Source organism: Chlorocebus sabaeus, chromosome 19 (assembly GCF_047675955.1).
Source record: "Chlorocebus sabaeus isolate Y175 chromosome 19, mChlSab1.0.hap1, whole genome shotgun sequence".
NCBI classification, from domain to species: Eukaryota; Metazoa; Chordata; class Mammalia; order Primates; family Cercopithecidae; genus Chlorocebus; species Chlorocebus sabaeus.
Window position 1 is genome coordinate 17,850,736 of NC_132922.1, and position 23,436 is coordinate 17,874,171.

At 41.6% G+C, this 23,436-nt stretch overlaps 1 protein-coding gene across 2 annotated transcripts in view; it reads left to right on the plus strand.

Annotated features, from left to right (window-relative positions):
* Positions 1–23,436, plus strand: part of SYN3 (synapsin III) — a 543,258-nt gene that overhangs the window by 104,303 nt on the left and 415,519 nt on the right. For both annotated transcript variants that reach the window (XM_007975579.3, XM_007975580.3), the window contains exon 4: positions 17,897–17,988. In XM_007975579.3, coding sequence (XP_007973770.1) covers positions 17,897–17,988 — 92 coding nt within the window. The remainder of the gene's footprint in view (positions 1–17,896; positions 17,989–23,436) is intronic.

Below are 23,436 nucleotides of genomic sequence, written 5' to 3' on the forward strand. Positions count from 1 at the left end.
TGGTTAGCGGTGGTGGTTGCACAACACCATGAATGTACTTAATGCCACTAAAAATACACTTAAAAAAAGATTAAAATGGTAAATTTTATGTTGTATATAATTTACCACAATGAAAAAAATAAAAACCTTAAATATCAAGTGAGCGCATCCTCCATAAAGGCCGTTACCCGGCCCCCCTGGACCCCAGGCGTCCTCATGGCTCATGCCCTCACTGTATTCAGGTGCTTTGCCCAAATGTCACCTCCTCAGAAATGCTTGCCCCTCATCCCCCGTCTGAAATGGCACTTCCATGCACACTTCTCCATCACTCTCTATCACTTTATCTGCTTCATTTTTCTTCGCAGCATTTAGCATCCTGAGTGCTGAACCCGCTGGCCTTTCGAAGTGTCTGGTGCTCAGCTGGAGCTGCGATAGGAACAGCAGGGTCTCTGCATTTGGGGTTCAAAGGTGGCCGTATTCCTGGAGGTCCCAGTAGTAGGAAGTGCTAGGTCCTCACCTGGGGGTGCAGGGCTGTCCCCTGAATGTGCAGATTGGATCAAATGGAGGGTAAATGAGATACAGGGAGACAGCAGTTCTAAAACAAGAAGGTGAGGTCTATACTATGGGTAGCAACGAGAATAGAAAAGGAAGTCTGAGTGCCTTTTTTCCTTCCTACAATCCTGAGAAAGATTTTGGACCTTTAAAATAAAATAAAAAAAAGAAACGGAAAAGGCATTTGAATTTCTTAGAGCTTTGATGAACAAGATGTTCCTCTCATCACATTATAACTTTGAATTTTCCATTTGGAAAAAAAAGAAAACATTTACAGAAATATAATTGTACCAGCCCCGTTTCAGCTCCTTCAATATGTCCCCTCACTATGGTCTGCAGAATTAGAGTCCACAGTGCCCAGCTTCAGCAGCGTCTTCTCACCCCAAACAGCCTCTCTTCCCAGGACTGCTTTCCTCTTGTGGTTTCTCACTCATCTGTGGGACTACTGAGTGTTAGCCCCCAACGATGGACTGTGCTTCCACATCTCCATCTTAAAGCACCCAGAACCCATCCATCAGGAGAGCCAGAGGACTGTGAGGAGACTTTTCACACACTTTGCTGAGCATTCGGCAGAATGGTGTCTAAGCATGTGGAGCCCAGCTCGCAGCAATGAGACGTAAATGTCAAGGCAACATTAACCACTGTTCTTTTCTTTGTAGCTGAGCTGTGGTCTTAAAATCTCTGAACATTTGCCCTATCCACTGCAGGTAGCAAAAATTCATTGCAGTTAGCAAAATTTGTTTCTAGGTCTCTTGATCTTCTAAAAGCTCTGGAGGTGGGGAGAGATGAAGCTGTGGTGGTCTCACCATCCTGTTCCCCTTAAAGGCCCTTCTTTCTCCCCTTCGATGAACATCCTTCCTGTCCTAGGGAAATTATTAAAGGCTCTCCCCAACCTTGAAGTCTCCCCTGGCGTTGGGCAAAGGGCAGTGGTGTTTTACTTTGATTTTCAGGTGCAGTTGTTTTTTTTGGGGGGCAGGGGGTACAACTCGGGAACGCCGAGCAGGAAGGGGCGACTATCAGGACAGAATTAGGGCGTACCTGGTCCTCTGGCTTCCAGTCACCAGAACCCCACCTCGATCTCTAACAAATGTACATCTAGGCTTTTGGAAGCAAAACTTAGCGGTTAAGAAATTCCTTAAAAATCAGAACAATACGTCTAACTAGTGATTTTTCCCAAACTTGACTCCCTGATGTCTTATATTGCCAGGTGTGATGATGTTGATGAAGAAAGAGGAGGGGGATGAGGAGGAGAATCATCTCCATCATTATCTTCATTGACAATAGTGGAGATGATGATGTTGGTGATAAGGATGGTAAAAATGCCAACATCTTCCCATCTCGTGCAGAATAAAATCCTAAACCCTTGCTGTAATCCGGTCCATCATCCCCTCTCAGATCTCATCTTCTTTCCTCACCCCCTTACTAGCCCTGTTCCAGCCACACCAACTTTCTTGCTGTTCCTTGAATTCTGCACACATACTCCAGCCTCAGGGTCTTCGCACCTGCTGGTCTCTCTGCCTGGAAAGCTCCCTCCCCTGCCCCTTATTAATAGGTTTTGCTCCCTAACTTTGCTCATATCAGTGATCAAATTTCGCCTTCTCCTGACACCTTTATTTAACACAAAACTCAACTCCTGGCACTCTGTCTTCTTGCCGGGATTTCTCTTTCCTCTCCCAATGTATTATTTATGTTTACTGTTAGTGGTCTGCACTAGAATATAAGGTGAGGATAGGAAATTTTGTCTGTAACTTTCACTGCTGTGTCACCAGCCCCTAGCCTTGGCAGAGCAGCTGCTCAATAAGAATGTGTTAAATGAATAAATGGATACAAACAGAATCAGACTGACCTGAGTTCAAGTCCTTGCACTCTGACACAATAACTTTGTGATCTTAGCCAAGTCATTTGCACACTGTCTGCTCTCCATTTTTCTCACCAACTATGAGGAGGCTAATACCTACGCTTCTATCAATGTTGTTGTGATAATCAAATTAATTAATATAACCTTGATGGCTAACATTCATTACACATTTATTTTCACCTAGGCACCTTGCTAAGAGCTTTCAAGTGGATTAATTCATTTAATGCTCACAACTGCCCTATGAAGGCACCATAGCCTCTTTTTATAGATGGGAGACTAAGGCATAAGAAGGCTAACTTGCCCAAAGTTGTACAGCAAGGCAGGGGTGGAGATCAGATTCAAACTCATTTGGTCTGATTCCGGAAAACATTGTGTTACACCAAACATTTTGTAAACTGCGAAACACTGCTGTTTATTTTTAAATTCTATCTATTTATTTATTTGAGATAGGGTTTTGCTCTGTTCCTTGGGCTGCAGTGCGATGGTGCAGTCATGACTCACTGTAGCCTTGAACTTGTGGGCTCAAGTGATCCTTCCGCCTAAAGTCCTAAGTAACTAGGACAATAGGCATGCATCACCACACCTGGCTGATTTTTAAATTTTTTGTAGAGACAGGGTCTCACTATGTTTGCCTACGCTGGTCTTGAACTCCTGGGCTCAAGCAATCCTCCTGCCTCAGCTTCCCAAAGTGCTGAAGTTACATGTGTGAGCCACTGAGCCCAGTCTGATTTTTCAAATATAATGTGACAAACCCGTCCTAACCTTGAATATTCGAATACATGAACATTTAGGAATGTAGGTTTTTATTATTTTATTTTTTCTGTGTTTTTATATTTACTTGGACATTTTTAACATGTTTATCCCTCCCCACCCTGCCTGTCCACACACACACACATTATTCACATGCATGTGCACACACACTCAATATTCACACACACCACACACAGGCATGCTGTGATTTTTCTGGGGGGCCAGGCCTTCACTGAGATGCCGGGTGCTTCTACTGAGCAAGATTTCCTCGTCTGGAATGGGCTGCTAGGTGAGTGGGCAGACTCTCAAAGCCTCTTTTGTCTGCAAGGTGAGTCTGAACTGGTGGGAAAGAGCTCAGCCCTGAGATGCCAGCCAAGGAAGTCACTGATTCCCCCCCAAGCCCAGCAAGCTAAAAATACAGCCTGTGCCGGGAAGTGGACAGGAAGCAGTTCTTGCCGACTGCAGGCCTCGGGCCACCTGCCAAGTGTCTGCCATCGGTGGAGCAGTCAGAAGAGGCCGAGTGGAGGAGGGGTGGGGGCCCATGGGCTTCGGTGACAGATGCTGCAAACTGGTGTGCACAAGACCAGGAAGGTGAAAGGCAAGGGTGACTGTAGGCCACCAGCTGAGCCTGAGCTGACCCAACTCTGTGCACTCCAACGGGACTCACCTCAAATAACTGGCATGCACTTGATGTCACCTCCTGCCCACCAGAAAATCACACTTGCGAAGCACGTTGGCCTAGGTATGCGTCCCAGCTGACATAATTACCAGAGTGGAACTTGGGGCACAGTCTCTGTGCTTCCTTAAGTCTTATCTTTGACATCTGCAAAATGGGCATTGGTTCATTGAGTGGTATTGATGGAGCACTGGCTGCTGTATACTAGGCACTGTTTTAGGTGCTGAGATAGAGTGGTAAACAAATCAGACAAAATCTCTGCCCCACAGAGCTTGGACTCAAGTGAGAGAGGTAGACCATTGAGGAGTTAATTGAGATGGATGTAAATCTTTATGTCACATAGGGATGAGTGCTTTGGGGAAGAATAAGCAAAGAAATTGACTGTGGAGCCCAGCAGGGTGCTTTGCAGGGAGGGTGCGGCTTGGGGCACCACTGAGAAGGACTGTGAATGGCCTGAGGAAGGCGGCCATGCTGCCGGCTCAAGGAAGCCCTTTGGTGATGGGGACAGGAGGCTGGAGCTTGCTTGGTTGTTTGACAGTGTGGCAATGGCTGAGCGAGTCGGAACTGGGGGGATGGTGGGAGGCATCAGAGTAAATCATGTGGGACCTTGTAAGTCATGTAGGGTTTGGGTTTCCTTTTTATTATCACTGCTATTGTTTATCCTTTTTGAATGAGTGTCTTTGGCTATGAAAGAATTTAGGAAGTGAGGAGGATTGTAATACATACAGACTGCTGATGTTTTTTAAAGGAATTTAATGATACAGTTTCATTCCCAAGAGTAAACATATCAATCTGCTAGGAATTAGGGTAGAATTTTGATGATAATTTGCCAGAGGGCTCAGGAATGCCCTAATCCTTGATAATCACCAGCACCACCCCCGCTACACCCCTCATTCCAGGTTCGTAAGGTGGCTGACAACCAAAGGAGGAACAGCAAATCACTGTTGAAATTACAGTCCAGCGTTAGCTGCCCTAGATTCGCTACCCCTAGTTCCAGGTTCTCTGCTAAATCTGGGCTGAATCCCTCAGTTTAGGCTTTAGAACTAAGCAGTGCAGCCTCTTACCCTCCCTTGAAGCCAAACCTCATCTGTGGATGTCACTAACTAGATATGTGGCTGTTCTTACTCAATAGTCATGTGGCCTCACAATGACAACTATGAAAAAATAGCAGGACATCCGGGCCTCCTGGGAATCAGAAGAAGCTCCCGGGAATCAGAGTTTACGGCTGCCAACTCATGGATTGGAAGACAGAGTTGCAGAGAGAAAGATGAATGCTTAAAGATAGCATCTTTCAGGACTTACCAAGCAGGAAAGAGGAAGTTAACACAATGACCACCCAAATCAACAGACACGTAGCTACAGAGAGGCAGAATGTGGAGGCCAGGATCACCCCTGGCCGTGACCCTGCCTACCAGCAAATGTGGCCTTGTGATGTCCTGCCCAGTAGACTAACTGCTTCTCTTTATGAGATGCAGTAAGAAAGCTTATGGAATAGAGCACAGGGTCTGAAGTTGTTCTGGCATTAGGAGAATGCTGAGAGTACTGACTTTTTCCTGTGAACTTCGTGTCTGTCTGTCTCTGTCTCCTCTCTGTCTCTTTTTCTCTCTCTGTTTCTCCTGCAGAATATGCGAGTGCTCAAAGCCATGGGCAGGGGAACACACCTAAGCGTTGAGTTTAAGGGTACAGTCTAGACCAGATACTTCTTCACCAACTGACAGGAATTCCCAGTATCTTATCAGTCACCCTGGCATTCCAGACAAATCTATCTGCCAGCATCTTGCCTTTCTCAGGAACTCTGGACAACATCTCTTTGTGTCAAAATCCTCCCTCAGTCAGGCTTCAAGGTCAAAACTGATAGCTGCTACCTTCACATTCCCACACATTCTTGGTTTCTTGTGTACATTCCAGTCAGTCATCCACTTCCACGTCTCAATTTCCGGTTCTTTCTTATTGACCTGTTGGCCTAATAACATGCTTCAACTTAGTATTATGATGCTGATTACAATCACCATTTTCCATGCTGTCATCAACATGATTATCATCGCAAATGCAATTATTAGTAACTAGACATGAATACCCCATGCTTTCAGTAATATTATCTGCTTGGCATTACATACTTGTCAGGTGTCAGTGCCGGCGAAAATGCAGCCAAAGACCCTACAGGAAATTGAATGCATTCCACCTCTATTCCTGTGTGCAGGCACCCATGCATGCGTGTGTGTGGGTGTGTGTGTGTGTTCCTGAAACTGGACACGAGTTTAATTACAAACAGGTGCTTATAGGTTAAGCATCCCAAGTCCAAAAATCCAAAATCCAGAATGCTGCAAAATCCAAAACGTTTTTTTTTTTTTTTTTTTTGACATAGAGTCTCACTCTGTCTCCCAGGCTGGAGTGCAGTGGTGCAGTTCTAGCTCCCTGCAGCCTTGAACTCAAAGCTCAAGCATCCTCCTGCCTGAGCCCCAGCTCCGGTAACTGAGTCTACAGGTGCACGCCACCATCCCTGGCTAATTTTTTTTAAAAGATATAAGGGTCTTACCTTGTTGCCCAGGCTGGTCTTAACTCCTGGCTTCAAGTGCTTCTCCCACCTTGGCCTCCCACCTTGGCCTCCCAAAATACTGGGATTAAATCTGTGTGAGCCACTGCGCCCAGCCAAAATCCAACATTTTTAGTGATATGATGCTCAAAGGAAATGCTCACTGGAACATTTCAGATATTGGATTTTGGGATTAGAGATGCTCAACTGGTAAGTATATATAGTGCAAATATTTCAAAATCTGAAAAAAAAAAATTCGAAATGCAGAACACTTTTGGTCCCAAGCATTTCAGATGAGGAATACTCAACGTGTATCTCCTTCTGACCTAGGAGAATGTCGAAGAGATTTTCTTAATGGATGATTCCAATTATGTCTAGCAGCTATAACGGAACCTGGAACTTCGAACGTGCTGCATAATATTTGTTGTTAGGAATTGAGTTACTCCCCTCCTCTGCAATCCCTAGTGTTTCCTAGTAGCCACCTATAGTGTCTCTGCCCTAGTCCCTGGAACCCGTGAAAATGTTACTCAAAAGGAACTTAGCAGATGTGATTATAGTTACGGACCTTAAGACAGGAGAGGATTCTGCAGTATCCAACTAGATCCCATCAAACCACACAAGTCCTTTAAAGCAGAGAACTTTCTCATACTGGAGATGGAGATGTGGCAGTCTCCATCCAATAAGTCAGTAACAATTTGAAAAGTGAAGAGGACTCAGTGTACCATTACTAGTTTGAAGATGGGAGTACAACGTCATAAGGAAAACATACAGCCCTAAGCAGCTGGGAGTCTCTCCCAGGAAACAAAGTCCTCAATCCTGTAATTGCAGATAACTGACTTCTGCCTGTAACCTGGAGGAATCTGGAAGCGGCTTCCTCCCAGAGCCTTGCGATGAGAGCCCAGCTGGCCAACACCTTGATTTGGGCTATGTGCAACACAGAGCAGAGAAACCAATCAAGCTAACCTGGACTTCTGACCTACATAGCAGTGAGATAATAAGTTTGTGTTGTTTGAAGGCATTAAATGTGTGATAATTTTTATGGCAGCAATAGAAGACTAATATGCTGTAGAATGATATTCACATTCCTTCACAGGACACTCAAAATCTTCATGAACTGGTCTCTCAGCAACCTTTGCCTTCTATTGTGTACTTCCAGATACTCCATGTCCCAGCTACAAATGACACCTCACCATTCCTTTGGCCCCACAGCTCTATGTTCTCACCTGTGCTTTTGTTCCTGGAAACTTAGGTTGAGCTTTTCCCCTGCTCTCGGCCTGAAAACATCCTCCTTGCTGTCACAGTCTGGAGGCCCTGGCAATGCAGTTTCAGAAGGCAAGTTGCTTAATGTGTGAGGGTATCCATTCATCCGTAAAATATAAAAACTTTTGGTGATAAGTATTTTTGAATACCTACTATGTGCCAGGAGCTGGATATAAAACAATGAACAGCTTTCTTATAAAAAGTATTCTACTTGGCTGGCATTTCTTTCTTATAAAGTATGCTATGATAATAGGTGATTTCTTTGATGACAGTTAGGGGACATTGGTTTAGAAAAAGACAGACATATAACAATTAAATAGACCAGGGACATCATTGACTCAATTAATTATAGCTCTTTAATTTAAAGATGAAGAGAGTTAAGAGTAGAGAGAAAGTGAGGGGTTTGCTTAAGGGCATACAGCAGGTCAGTGTCAAATTCAAGATTTAGATCTCTGATCTTCAGACTTCAAGGCCAATGCCTTTTCCACTATTTATTCATTCCTCCAAGTACATGTTTTTAAAGAGTTATGCACAAACAGAAAAGCTCAGATAGTCCAGTATGTTCAGTTATCATTGAAATCAGTGTTGAAAACCTCTCACAACTAGTTTAACAAGAGTAGCAAAATACCAAGAGCTCTGTCTGTGCCTATATATAGCCCTCATCTAGAGACCAAAGAATTAAAACCATTTGTGCTTAATGATGTCTAGAGGTAATCTCCTACAAATGTATAACATGGCTATTTCCCCCCAAAGCAATCAGAATTACGTGCAGCCATCTTCATTTTCTAAAGCAATATATTGTGGTATGGGGTCTTTTTTTTCTGTTAAAAACAAGGAAAAGAAATTTTAAAAAATGCACTGGCTGGCAACAAATGTGCAAAAAATAATGCAAATGAGAGAGTGGGCTCAACCTTTCAACAAGGTGGAAAAGAAGTTAAAATGTTAAAGAATGTTTAAAACTGTGCTGAGATGGCGAACGTTCATTATAAAGCAAAGAGAAACCTTTAGAGGCATGTGAGCATGTCAATATTGAGATGCCATAAGTGCCAGTCCTCAGTATAGGTGATGATCTAAAAGAATAGATGTGCTTTCTCCTCCATTTATTACCCTCTCAACCAGCAGACCATACTAACAAGCTGTTAAGAACTGTGGGGGTTTTTTAAAAATTAATAAAACCTTTTTTTAACCTTTAAGAGAAGCGGGAATTTCCTTCAGGAGGTCTTTGAGAGGTCTGGCTGCAGTGGTGGATTGGTTGCAAAGTAAAGAATAACATTCTGTCTAGTCAGTCATATTGCTGGGGAAACATCCAATCAGTTTATTCAGGACAGAGCCTTTGAGGTCATCTGACTGACCAGTGTCTGTGTGTGTTTTGCAGTGAGCGAATAAGAAGACTATTTTTCTGATCAGGAGGTTAAGGGGACAGAGGGGGTGGTCATCCTACCTTGCCTTTGCTCCTGGCATCCCTGGGGCTTGTTTGAGTCACTTCTGTCTTAGAATATTATACTATCTGATGTCAAGACTCACTGTAAAGCTACATTAAGTGTGACAACTTGAAACAGGATAGACAAATTGATAAATAGAATAAAATAGAGGATTTAGAAATGGACTGCCACCTATGAAGTGACTTGGTGGTTGGCAAAGGCACCGATGCAGTTCTGTTGAGAAAGAGTGCTCATTTCAATAAATGGTACCAAAGTATATGAAAAGCCATACAAAAAAAAATTGAGCCTTGAGTCCTACTTCACATAGTATATATTTAAAAATTCTAGATGGATTACAGACCTAAATATGAAATATTCAACAGAGAAGCTTCTAGCAGGAAACATTGAGAGTGCCTCCATGATCTTGGGGTGGACAAACATTTTTAAAGCTAAAGACAATAAATATACTAACTGTAAAAATAAATCAAATTGTACTTCATATATACATATATGTGTGTATAAATATATTCTTCATTAAGAAAATAAGAAGGTTAAGAGACAAGCCACAGAATGGAAGAAGAAATTTCTAAATGAATATATCCAGAAAACAGCTCCTATCTTGAATATATTTTAAGCTATTTTTACAAATTAATAAGATAAATGCAAACAAGAAAACAAATATGAACAAAAACTTGAATAGGCACTTCACCAAATGAAATTACCTAAATTGTTAATTAGCACATGAAAAGGTGGTCAGCATCATTAATCATCAGATAAATGCAAACTGAAACCACAGTGTACTATTACTACACACCCACTTGAAGAACAGCTAAAACTAAAAACATTGACAATACTAAGTGTTGAAAAAGACATAGGGCAACTATAGTTCTCATATTGCTAATGGGTATGTAAATTGGCAAAACCGCTTTGGAAAATTCTGCATCTGTATCTTCTAAATCCTGTATGCCTATCCTCTGACCCAGCAATTCCACTTCTAGGTATATACCCAAAGAAAATGAATGTATATGTCCACCAAAAGAGATGTATAAGAAGGTGCATAGCAGCTCTTTTCTTAGTAGTCAATGAATAGAAATAGTTAAAGTGTCTCTCATTGGCAGAATGGATAAACACGTTATTGAATATTCAGACAATGAAATACTACACAGAAATAATAAAAGAATGCTGCTAACCACAACAGCATCACAGATATGAAAGAAGGCAAATACCAAAGTGCATATACTGTGAGATTTCATTTATAGCAAGTTCACGAACATGTAAAACTAATCTATGGAGATAGAAGACATTAAAATGGTAACATCATGGTGTAGGGGTGAGATCAGCTAGAATGAGGATGCGGGAGGATTCAGGGGTTCTAGAAATGTTCTGTATCTTGATGTGAGGAGTGATTACACAGCATAAATAAGTTAAAATTCATCAAGCTAAAACTTAAAATTTGTGTACTTTACTGTATTTATGTTATCTATATTTTCTTTTCAAGGCACTGTTCTGTGATTTAAAATATACATCTTTAGCTCATCAACATCTACCTTCAAATAGTGTTATTCCACTCACATATAGTGTAAGAACCTTTCAGCAGTATATTTCCATTTCTCATTCCCTTTCTTTGTGTCCTTGTTATTGTTCATTTTGCTTCTACAGGTTATAAACTCTCACGATGCCTGCAGTGTTTTGCTTTAAACTGTTAATAATCTTTTATAGAAGATTTTTAAACTGAAAAATAAATGTGTTATATTTATCCACATATTTACCATATCTAGAACTCTTTATTTTGTGTTGGTACAAATTTCCATCTGGTATCGTTGTCCTTCTATCTGAAGAGCTTCCTTTAACATATTTCGGACTTATAAGAAATTCAACTTTTCTTTGTCTGGAAAAGTCTTTATTGTGCCTTCACTTTTTTTTTTTTTTTGAGACAAAGTCTCGCCCTGTTGTCCAGGTCAAAGTGCAGTGGTGAAATCTCTGCTCACCGCAACCTCCGCTTCCCATGTTCAAGTGATTCTTGTGCCTCAGCCTCCCAAGTGGCTGGGATTACAGGCACGTGCCGCCACACCTTGCTGATTTTTTGTATTTTTAATAGAGACTAGGTTTTGCCATGTTGGCCAGGCTGGTCTTGAACTCCTGACCTCAGGTGATCTACCCACCTTGGCCTCCCAAAGTGCTGGGATTACAAGCATGAGCCACTGTGCCTGGCCTATGCCTTCACTTTTAAAAGATAATTTTACTGGGTATAATATTCTATACTGACAGTTGTTTTTTGGTTGGTTTTCTTTTTCTTTTAGTTCTTTAAGGAAGATTTACTACTATCTTCTGGTTTTCTATTTTCTCACAAGAAGCTGTTTATCATTCTTATCTTTGTTTCTCTTTATGTAAAATGTATTTTCTCCCCTTTGGCTGCTTTGAAGATTTTCTGTTCATCACTGGTTTTTAATAAGTTATTATATGCCCTGCTGTTTATTTGCTTTGTTTCTTCTGCTTATGATTCATTGAACTTGTTAGATCAAGTTTTCATTAAATGTAGAAAAATTTTGGCCATTTAAAAAAAATTTTCTGGCCCTACCTCTTCTCTTACTGAGACTTTAATTACTCAGATATTAGACTGTTTAATATTATCCCATAACTCACTGAGGTTCTGCCCTCTTTTTCTTTCTTTCTTTGCTTTTTTTTTTTTTTTTTTTTTTTTGTATTTTTGTCTCTCTGCTTCATTTTGGATTGTTTTTTTGGTTTTCTCTTCAAGTTCACTTGAACTTTTTTTTTTCAGCAGTGTGTTATGGTTTGGCTCTGTGCCCCACCTAAATCTCATGTTGAATTGTAATCCCCACTGTTGGAGGTGGGGCCTGGCAAAAGGTGACTGGATCATGGGGTTGGTTTCTGATGATTTAGCACCGTCCCCCTTGCTGTCCTCATGATAGAGTTCTCACAAAATCTGGTTGATTAAAAGTGTGTAGCACTTCCCCCTTTGCTCTCTCTCTCTCCTGCCTCTGCCATGTGAAGATGGTGCTTGCTTTCCCCTTTGCCTTCCACCATGATTGTAAGTTTCTTGACACTTCCCCACAAGCAGAAGTCTGTGCAGCCTGCACGACTGTGAGGTGATTAAATCTCTTTTCTTTATAAACTACCTAGCCTCAGGTAGTTGATAGCAGTGTAGAACAGACTGATACAAGTGTCTAATCTGTTGTTAATCCTAGCAGTGCATTTTCTATTTCAGATATTATAATTTTTATCTCTACAAGTTTCATTTTTAATTTTTAAAATATGTTTCTTTCTCTCCCATTATGTTGTTTCCATCTACATTCTTGAGAACCTCTTTATAATAGTTGTTTTAACTTCCATTTCTGCTCTTCCCATCATCTCTCCATTTCTGCGTCTGTTTCTATTGGTTCATTTCTCCTTGTTTTGGGTCATATTCTTCTGCTTCTTTGCACTCCTGGTAATTTATGATTGAATGTCACTACCTTTACATTGTGAATTTGATGTGTTGGGTGCTGGGTTTTGTTAGATTCCTTTAAACAGTGGTTTAGTTTGTTCTGAGATGCGGTTAAGTTATTTGTAATAAACTTGATCCATTCAAGACTTGCTTTTAAACTTTTCTTGGGACAGATCTACATGGAGTGATCAATTATTCTAGTTTTTCTGGGATCAAGAAGTTTTCCAAGACATGGGACTTTCACTGTAAAACTGGGATTGAAGGGTTTCTGAGAAATGGGACTTTTGGTTTTAAAGCTGGGAAAGCCCAAGGCAAACCAGGACAAACTGGTCATCCTAGACCCAGAGCATGCTGTTGGCCAGAGATAATTCAGTCCCACTATGAAATTTTGAGTAACCTACCCATTTGACAAGGTCTTTACCCTCTAGCTGGTGAGCACATGGGTTATTCCCAGCTTTGTGGATTCTGGAGATTGTTTCCTGATGGCTTTTTCCTGGCCTTGATTACTTTCCTTTCATGTATGTTCAAATTAGTACTCAGCGAAAGACATAGATCTCCCTGGAGTTTGTGAGGTTTTTTGTTTGTTTGTTTTATTTTTTCTGTGCAGATCCACTTTTCCCTATACTCTCCTGCAAATTTTAGCCGTCATGGCTACCCTGAACTTCAATCTTTGTATCCTCAACTCAGTGAAACTAATGAACTCTGCATTCTCCCATGCTGTTCTGCTGCCTGGAAACTGCCTCTAGGCAGTAAGCTAGGATAAGCATAGGGATAATTTTGTTCGCTTCCTTTTTACAGAAATCATAGTCCTGAAATGCCTGTCGTCTAGTTCCTGAAAACTGATACATAAGGTAGTTTGTCTGGCTTTCTTATTGTTTAAGATGGGAGTGTATATGTAGTCTCTGGTACTTCATTGTTGCCATATGCAGAAGTCTTTACATTTCACACCTCAATATATTTTTTAAATGGATATGTTATAAATACTTGAAGGAGTTGTTCTTTTTCTGGGTACACCAGTTTGGATGCTTTCAGTTTAAGCTTACTAAGACAATGGAATATTTGAAAATAATAATGGCAACTGTTTACTGAGTCTCAGCCCTGTGCTGGATGTTTCATATACATTGTCTTGAATCATCACAAAAACATTTAAAGATAGATATTATTGATATCATTATCTCCATTTTAAAGGTGTCAAAATTGGTATTTAAATCAGTAACTTGACTAAACTCATCAGCTAGTATATTGAACAGCTTACATATGAATATAGTCTCTTGGAGTACTCATTTGTCCATACCACAGTGCCTAATGTGTAGTATTAAAATGATATCACACCGGCTGGGCACGGTGGCTCGTGCCTGTAACTCCAGCACTTTGGGAGGCCAAGGTGGGTGGATCGCCCTGAGATCAGGAGTTTGAGACCAGCCTGATCAACATGGTGAAACCTTGTCTCTACTAAAAATACAAAAATTAGCTGGGTGCAGTGGTGGGTGCCTGTGATCTCAGCTGCTTGGGAGGCTGAGGCAGGAGAATTACTTGAACCCGGGAGGCAGAGGTTGCAGTGAGCCAAGATCACACTGTTGCACTCCAGCCTGGGCAACAAGAGCAAAACTCCATCTCAAAAAAACAAACAAACAAAAACAAACAAACAAAAAACGATATCATACCAAAAACCGTAGAGGTCAAAGTAATTTGTGGTGAAAAGGTTAGCTCTTGCAGAAAATTTAAGTAATTCTGATAATAGCGTTTTTTGCGATATAGGTGAATAACTAATGTGTTATTTTGTTTGTGTGTGTGTGTGTGTGAGAGAGAGAATGAATCTGGGTGCAGATTTCTATGTGCATGTTTTTGGTGAAGTGAATAAAGGAGCTTTACCTGGCCACATTGACCTTCTTCGAGCCCTGGTGACTTTGAATATGATACTGAAATTGCATTCAATTCCCAAAGTTATTATTTTAATTTCTTAGGCTCCTAGGGCTGTTCTAACAATTACCATAAACTTAGTGGCTTACAACAACAGAAATGTATTTTCTTCCAGTTCTGGAGGCCAGAATTCCCAAATCGAGGTTTCAGCAGAGCTGCACACCCCCTGAAGGCTCTAGGGGAGAATCCTTCCTTGGCTCCTCCAGCTTCTAGTGACTCTCGGCATTTCTTGGCTTGTGGCAGCATCACTCTCTCTCTGCTGCCGTCTTCCCATGGTCTTCTTTCCTGTGTCTTTCTGTCTTTTCCCCATCTCTTCTCTTCTAAGGACTTGCTAGTGGATTCAGTGTGCCTCCCCCCAAACTCCCACCAATCTAAGATGATTTCATCTGATATCCTTAACTGGATTACATCTGAAAAGACCCTAGTTCCCAAAGAGGTTACATTCACAGGTATCAGAGGTTAGGACTTGGACATAGCTTTTTGAGGAATACAATTCATTTCACTACTGTTTTTATGAGACTTCTGAGAGTCTTCCAAATGGCTGCTCTTTCGTATTCTACCAGGGAGGCTATCAAGCTGTCTTGAAGGAAGGTGGTTTGGACACCTCTGTGTTCATTTCCAAGGTGTTGAAGATTTTAGACAGTTAAATAACAGAAGCATGCCCTATTACTTTGCTAGGCCAGCTCTCTGCTTGATCCCACTGAAGCTGGCTACCTTGCAACCCAGGCAGTTATCTCCTGTAATTATTCATAAACCACAACTGAGAAATAACTAGACACCCACATCTGAACAAGATGAACCTCTAACTTGTACATCCAAGCCTGAGTGTGACTTCTCTCCAGGTATCTCTCTTTCCATTTGGGCAGCAAGACAGCCCTTGGGTCCTTGCCACTTTTGAGTCAGAGATTCTATCTTCCAAGATTCTGTTTCACTCCCTCTCTGCATATATTTGGTGACCAGGTATCCTGTTTTGTAACTTTCTTATAATATCTTTTTATCTGCGCACGTAAGCAACAACTTTTCTTCTTAATTCTTCTTTGTGACCTTGCCAACTAAGAATCTTGAACATGATGGGACTGAATGTTTAAGGCATTAGACTTAATAACTAGGTCATTACCACTATTTACTAACCTGGACTCATTCACAGTGATCTTTTCTTTTCGCCTTGCCACAGCATAATGAGGTTATTAATTACAGCAAAAGGTATAAGTACTCCCAGTTTGCTCTAATGCTGTCTGGGGAGATGGCTGGGTCTTTGGTCATAATTCCTGTTAGATGACTCCAAGGAGATACAGTTAAGTTGCCATGAAATGATATTTCCCTTCTATGTAAACTTGTTTTTTTCTTTAAATGGGTTGTTTTTAGGTCCCTAAAATTCCCAGTTATAATCCACCTAATAGCTCCTTCAGCTGAGCAGTGGAGGCCATGGAATGTGGCAGTTAAAAGCACAGGCCTGGCCGGGCATGGTGGCTCACACCTATAATCCCAGCACTTTGGGAGGCTGAGGCAGGAGGATCACAAGGTCAAGAGGTTGAGACCAGCCTGGCCAACACGGTGAAACCCCCTTTCTACTTTAAAAAAAAAAAAAAAAAAGAAAAGAAAATTAGCTGGGCATGGTGGCAGTTACCTGTAATCCCAGCTACTCAGGAGTGAGGCAGGAGAATTGCTTGAAATTGGAAGGCAGAGGTTGCAGTGAGCCAGGATCGAGCCATTGCACTCCAGCATGGGTGAACGAGTAAAACTCCATCTGAAAACAACAGCAGCAGCAACAAAACACAGGCCCCGGAGCCACACTGCCTGGGTTTGAATACCAGCCCTGCTACCTACTATATGATGCTGCGCACATTTTTTGATCTTTTTCTGCCTCCATTTCCTCATCTGGACAAGTGCGAGGATTAAATGAATTCATATATGTAAAATGCTTAGGCCAGTACCTGACACATAGTGAGTGCCTCATACATGTGAGTGATTATGTTCATCCATTAAACCCAGAGAAATTGCTTTTGGCATCTACTGTGTAGAAGGCACAGTTTGGTGCTATGCACTTTAGCCAATAGCGTTATAGGTTGACTTGTCACCCCCAAAATTCATATGTTGAAATTCTAACCCACAGTAGAATGTGACCTTATTTGGAAATAGGGTCTTTAAAGAGGTAATCAAGTTAAAGTGAGGCCATTAAAGTGAGGGTAGTGTATATGACCAGTGTCCTTATAAGAAGAGAAACTTTGAATATAGACGGAGGACAATGTAAGGAGACACAGGGAGCAGATGGCTGTCTACAAGCCAAGGAGGGAGGTCTGGAACACATCCTTCACTTACGGCCCTCAGCAGGAACCAGCCCTACCACACCTTGATTTAGGAGTTCCAGCCTCCAGAACTGTGGAGAATGAATTTATGCTGTTTAAGCCACCTATTACAGCAACCTTGGGAGACTAAGACAGATGTCTTAGTGAGATTATAGTGAGAAATCCAGGGAGCATGTCATCTGGTAAGAAGGATGTATTCCATGGGACTCTGGTTGTAAGCAACAGAAATCCACGAAAGCTCGCTTAAACCAATAGGCAACCCAAAAGATGAACTCACAAAATCCAAAGGTAGGTCTGTAGCTGGCACATAAACATCAAGTGGGCTCCCCATCACTTGGCCATGCCCCCTCTCTTGGTGACTGTGACATTTCTCTCTCTCTCTCTCTCTCTCTCTCTCTCTCTCTCTCTCTCTCTCTCTCTATCTCTCTCTCTCTCTTTCTCTCTCTCTTTCTCCACCCTGGTTTTCTGTGCTTCACCAGTGCAAATGGGACAAAACATGGTCCTAAATAGCACCCAGGGTTGTGCATGACAGATACGACCGCCTAGAGAGAAACTGCATGACTCACTCATAAGTTTCAAACTCTCAGGGAAGAGTATCTCATTCTTCCACCCCGAGTCACATGCTTACCCCATCAACCGTGACCAAAAGGGCAGTATGTCAATGAATAATCATGGTGCTGCTGCTGTAACCAGATGGATAGAGCAAGAGGAGGGGGCCATTACCAAGAAAAGAAAACTGGGTATATGACCAGGGTAGGGGCTGGCTCCATTAATAGAGATAATCACAGAATTATGATGCCATACTACTGTACAGCATGAAGGTAAAAAATTCTAGAGAAAATGTCCCATCGAACAGCATCTGGCATGTTCTAGTCTTGGAGCTGGAGTTGCTTCTTCCACCTTCAAAGAGGCAGAAATTAGCAAGGATTAAAAGCATAGGTCCTTGAATCAGAGACACTTGGGCTTCAATCCTGTTTGGCCTTGTATTAATTGTGCTGCCTTGGACATGTCACCAGGCCTCTTAGAGCCTCAGCTTCCTCATCTTTCAAAAAGAAAGATGAAAATGTCACCAACTTCCCAAGTTTGAGGTGAGCTTTAAAGGTGTATTTGGCACCTCTGAGTACCCAATATGTGTTAACCATTGTTACCACCATTGGTATTTGATGAATCCTTTTTTGCTTTGCTTTCTTCTTCAGGCTGAATTCTCAGAGTTGAACCTAGCAGCCTATGTGACCGGGGGCTGCATGGTGGACATGCAGGTCGTGAGAAATGGGGCCAAAGTGGTGAGGTAAGTAGGACTAAAATATGCAGACCCTTCTGAGAATTGCGTATGTAGAACCTCATGTAGCCCACCCCTCCGTCCACTGCCTGCGACCTAACTCCTATGCTACATGTACTTTCCTGTACAGAATGTCTGCTTCCCAGGTGTGGTTGCAGTAGTAATGACCAGTGGCACATATCATAGGGGCAGCGCCTGTAGTGTCCCCAAGTGAGCCCTGGGCTTGGAGAGAAAAGACTTGGGTTCCATTTCTGGCTTCGAGGCTCTGCTCTGGCATATTATTTAGTCTCTTGTGTCCTCTGCTTCTCATCTGCAGCATGATGATATGCATTGAAGTTAGAGGCTGCTAAAGTTTATAGAAACTCACATATATGACAGCACCCTGTTAACTCTAAAGTGCGGTACGAATGGAAGACTTTATTAGAATAAATGAAATTCAGCTTCCTGCAATATGGCAGACTAAGTGTTCGTAGAATCTTCTTCAAGTAGACCAAAACTAAAAGCACTAGATATATAATACGTTCAAAAAAATCTGTTTGTAATTTCTGCTGAATTAGAGAGCAAGTGAGAGGTTTATTCAGAAGCCGGAAATGATAAGAATGTGTAAATCTATAGGTGAGATAAGCACGTGCATAAATTCATTGCTATCTACTTAAGTACCCAGAGAATGATACACACTAGGTCTTGTGAGGGCTTAGAGAAGGAAGAGATAGGATTCAGATTTGGGAAAGGAGGAAAAACAGGAAGAGCTTTGAGGAAAAGGTAACATTTGTTCTGAGCCTGGTCCAATGGTAGAATGTGGACATTCTCAGACTGGGTGTAGAGAAAGAGAAATATATCCTAAGAGTAGGAAACAGCCTCTGCAAATAAAGACAGATCCAAAAAAAAGGTGCGTGATGTTTGGTGTATTAGTCTGTTTTCATGCTGCTGATAAAGACATACTTGGGACTGGGTAATTCATAAAGAAAAGGAGGTTGAATGGACTCACAGTTCCAGGTGGCTGAGGAGGCCTCACAATCACGGCGGAAGGTGAAAGGCATATCTTACCTGATGGCAGACAAGACAGAATGAGAGCCTGTGCAGGGAAACTGCCCTTTATAAAATCATCAGATCTCTTGAGACTTATTCACTATCATGAGATCAGCATGAGCAAGAGCCACCCCCATGAGTCAATTACTTCCCACCAGGTCCCTCCCACAACACATGGGAATTGTGGGAGCTACAATTCAAGATAAGATTCGGGTGGGGACACAGCCAAACCATATCATTTGGGAAATTATGATAATTCAACTAACTTAGCTCATTCTTTATTGAGTACCTACTGTATGCCATGAAAGACATTACATGGCTTCCTATTTCTAGTAACAGTGGGCTAGGTTATTTGGACCAGCTTTTTCCCTGAAAACAACTTAAAAACTGATACTAAATAGTTACAATCTTTAAAGGCCTTCTAAGAGTTGGTGTGACAGTAAAGAATTACCAGGAAGAGACTGATGGGAAAATGAAAACCCAGAGAGGTAAGTAAGTACAAAGCCACCTGTATCCTGAGAGTATTCGCTAGGTCAGCCAAATTTGGAACGGGTTTTGAGAGCTTAGTGGAGGCAAGGAAGACAGAAATCAACACTCAGGGCCACTCAGAATAGGGAGTGTAACAGTAGACCCTCTCCACAATAAGCTGAGATTCCCCAAAGGACTGTACCTTCTAGGTGAACATGAATTACAAGTAGGTGAGCCCTCATAGGTACTTGCAGCTTGAATTGCAGTTTGAATAACCCAGCCCTCCGGGAAACCTCGAGCATTGAACTTGGTTTATGGTGATCCCAGACATGCCAGAAATAAAAGCAAATCCTGTGTAAAGGAAGGCACTTTCAAGCTACACTTCAAATGATCCTTCAAATAATTTTTTTGTATAGTAGCTAGCACGTAGTCAAAGATAACCAGGTGAAACAGAAACAATAGACAATGGAGACAGAACCTCAAAGACAGAAGACATTAGAATTATCAGACAGATTGTTTTTAAAAACTATACATATCAAATTGAAAAAAATCAAGTTTGGAGATATCTGCAGAGAAAAGGACACTACAAAAAGTGGTATAACCAGATTTTTTTCTTTGTTTTGAGATGGAGTTTTGCTCTTGTTGCCCAGGCTGGAGTGCAATGGCATGATCTTGGCTCACCGCAACCTCCATCTCCCAGGTTTAAGCAATTCTCCTGCTTCAGCCTCCTGAGTAGCTGGGATTACAGACATGTACCACCACACCCGGCTAATTTTGTATTTTTAGTAGAAATGGGGTTTCGCTATGTTGGTGAGGCTGGTCTCAAACTCCTGACCTCAGGAGATCCACCTGCCTCGGCCTCCCAAAATGCTGGCGTGAGCCACCGCGCCCAGCCGATATAACCAGTTAGAAAACACACACACACGCGCACACACACACACACACAGCTTCTAGAAATGAAAACTACAATAATTAAAATTATTGTGTTTAACATCCAGTAGACACAGCTGAAAAAGTGTTTATGAAATGAAAGGTACAGCTGAAGAGATTATCCTGAACGAAGCACAGAGAGAAAAAGATTGGAGGTGCAGGAAAGACTGTTAGATCCTAGGAGAGGGTCTAACATTCATTTAATCAGAATCTCAAAAGAGAGAGGTAAAAGAATAGAGCAGAGACAGTATTTGAAGAAATGATTGTTTTGTAAAGATACCAAACCACAAAAAACAGAAGCTTGGCAAATTTCAAGCAGGATAAATAAAAATAATTCCACACGAAGACTCGATAGTGATATTTAGAAAGAAAAAGCCAGAGGGAAAAAGGCAGATTACAGATGGTCCCCAATTTATGATGGTTTCAGTTATGATTTTTTGACTTTATGATGATACAAAGCGACACTCATTCAGCAGAACAGTAATAAATTTCATGAGATCTTCAACACTTTGTTATAAAATAGGCTTTTTGTTCAAATATTTTGCCCAACTGTAGGCTAATGTAAGTGCTCTGATAATGTTTAAGGTAGGCTAGGCTAAACGATGACGTTTGGTAGGTTAGGTGTAATAAATGCATTTTCTTTTTTTTTTTTTTTTTTTTTTTGAGACGGAGTCTCGTTCTGTCACCGAGACTGGAGTGCAGTGGCGCAATCTTGGTTCCCTGCAAGCTCTGCCTTCCGGGTTCATGTGCAGTGGCGCAATCTCGGTTCCCTGCAAGCTCTGCCTTCCGGGTTCATGCCATTCTCCTGCCTCAGCCTCCTGAATAGCTGGGACTACAGGCACCCACCGCCATGCCCGGCTGATGTTTTGTATTTTTAGTAGAGATGGGGTTTCACCGTGTTAGCCAGGATGGTCTCCATCTCCTGACCTCGTGATCCACCCACTTTGGCCTCCAAAAATGCTGGGATTACAGGTGTGAGCTGCTGCGCCCGGCCAATAAAGGCATTTTCAACTTAGGATATTTTCAACTTACAATGGGTTTATTGGGATGCAGCCCCTTCGTAAGTCAAGGAACGTCTGTACTTTTATTAAAGTAACAGACTAGCAGCTTCCTGAGAACAATGGTGGAAACACGTCTTCAGTGTGCTGAGAGAAATTAATTGCCAACCTATACTTCTTTCCTCAGAGAAACATCTTTTATAAGTGATGGCAAAATAAAAACATTTACAGACCTTCGCAAAGGGAAACTATAAAGTATGGATGTACTTTAGGCAAAAAGAAAGGGATCTCAGATTAACATAGAACTGCAAGATTATGTGAATGGCAAAGAAGGTGGTGTTAATAGGTATTGTCTTCAAAAGACAATAAAATAATTTTATGGATTTAAAAATATGTGAAGGATTAAAATGTACAACATTAGGTTAGTAGAGATTGAGGGTAAATGGAATTAAGATGTTCTGAGGCCCTTGTATTGTCAGGGAAGAAAGTAAACATGGCCAGGTGTGGTGACTCACGCCTGTAAATCCCAGCACTTTGGGAGGCCAGGTGTGTGGATTGCTTGAGCTCAGGAGTTTGAGACCAGCCTGAGCAACATGGTGTCACCCCATCTCTATGAAAAATACCAAAAAACCCCAGCAGGGCGTGGTTGTGCACACCTGTAATCCCAGCTACTCGGGGAGGCTGAGTTGGGAGAATCAATCGAGCCCAGGGAGGTCAAAGTTGCAGTGAGCCATGATGATGCCACTGCACTTTAGCCTGGGTGACAGAAATACCCTGTCTCAAAAAACAAAACAAAACAAAACAAAAAAAGAAAGTAAATATATTGATTAATAACAGGCTTTAAAACCAACACAGGTGTTATAAATAACCCAAAGTTGATTAACACCCAGTATATCAGCAGGTCTGAGCTGCTATCATTCTGAATTGCTTATACAGCAGTGCTAGTTATTAAAATATTGAAATTTTTCTATACGAGTTGGTAAACAGCCATTGCCTTGAGCCTGCTGAGTGCCTTCAGCCACCCTAACCCCATGGGACTGTTCCTGTGTCCCCCAGTCCACCACGCTCCTGTCCCCAAGCCCATATTCTTGTTTTCCCCTGGCCAGAGGATGCCCAGACATTGTAGGGAAGAACCTGAGAAGTAGTAGAGGAACCCCAGAGAGTGAATGCCTGGTTTCTCCTGTCTCTTCAAGGCTATAAATGCCTGTGCATCTCCTGGAGTCGCCCTCTCATGGTCATTTGTGAGAACTGCAAACCCCACAAAGTACCCTGGGAGTTGTTCAATATTTGTATCACCAATATATGTATACCAATAATTACATTAAATGTAAATGGACTAAATGCACTAATTAAAGAGAAGGGTTATCAATATAACTTTTAAAAAATCCAAATGTATTCCATTCAAGACATTCATCTAAAACATAAGCATACAGAAAATTTGAAAGTTAAAAAAAGAGGAAAAATATACCATGCAACTGTGCAGCAAAAGAAAGCTCACGGATGCAACTGCATTAATATCTGGGGGAAAATAGACTCCCAGGTGAAAAGCATTACTAGGGAAAAGGAAGTAATTTATTATGATAAAGATTCATTTACTGAGAAGAAATAATTTTAAATTTATAAACACTATATAAAAATACCTCAAGATACACTTCAAAAATGGACAAAACTAAATAAAGAAATAAAGAAGTTCCTGATTATTGGAGATTAGGAGAATAATGCTAAATATGTAAATTCATGTACTTCTCCATAGCACCCTCATTTTGAATACAAGAACTGTAAAAAGCCTAAAATGCTATTGTTTAGGAATCTGTGTTCATATTTGGTATTTTTTGTACTTGTGTCCTGCTTCCTTATTTGGAAGGGTGGCTGAATCTCCTTCATTAGTAACAGGTAGAAACAAGAACATCTATCCTGGCTGGGCACGATGGCTTACACCTATAATCCCAGCACTTTGGGAGGCCGAAGTGGGCAGATTGCTTGAGATCAGGAGTTCAAGACCAGCCTGGGCAATGTGGCAAAACCCTGTCTC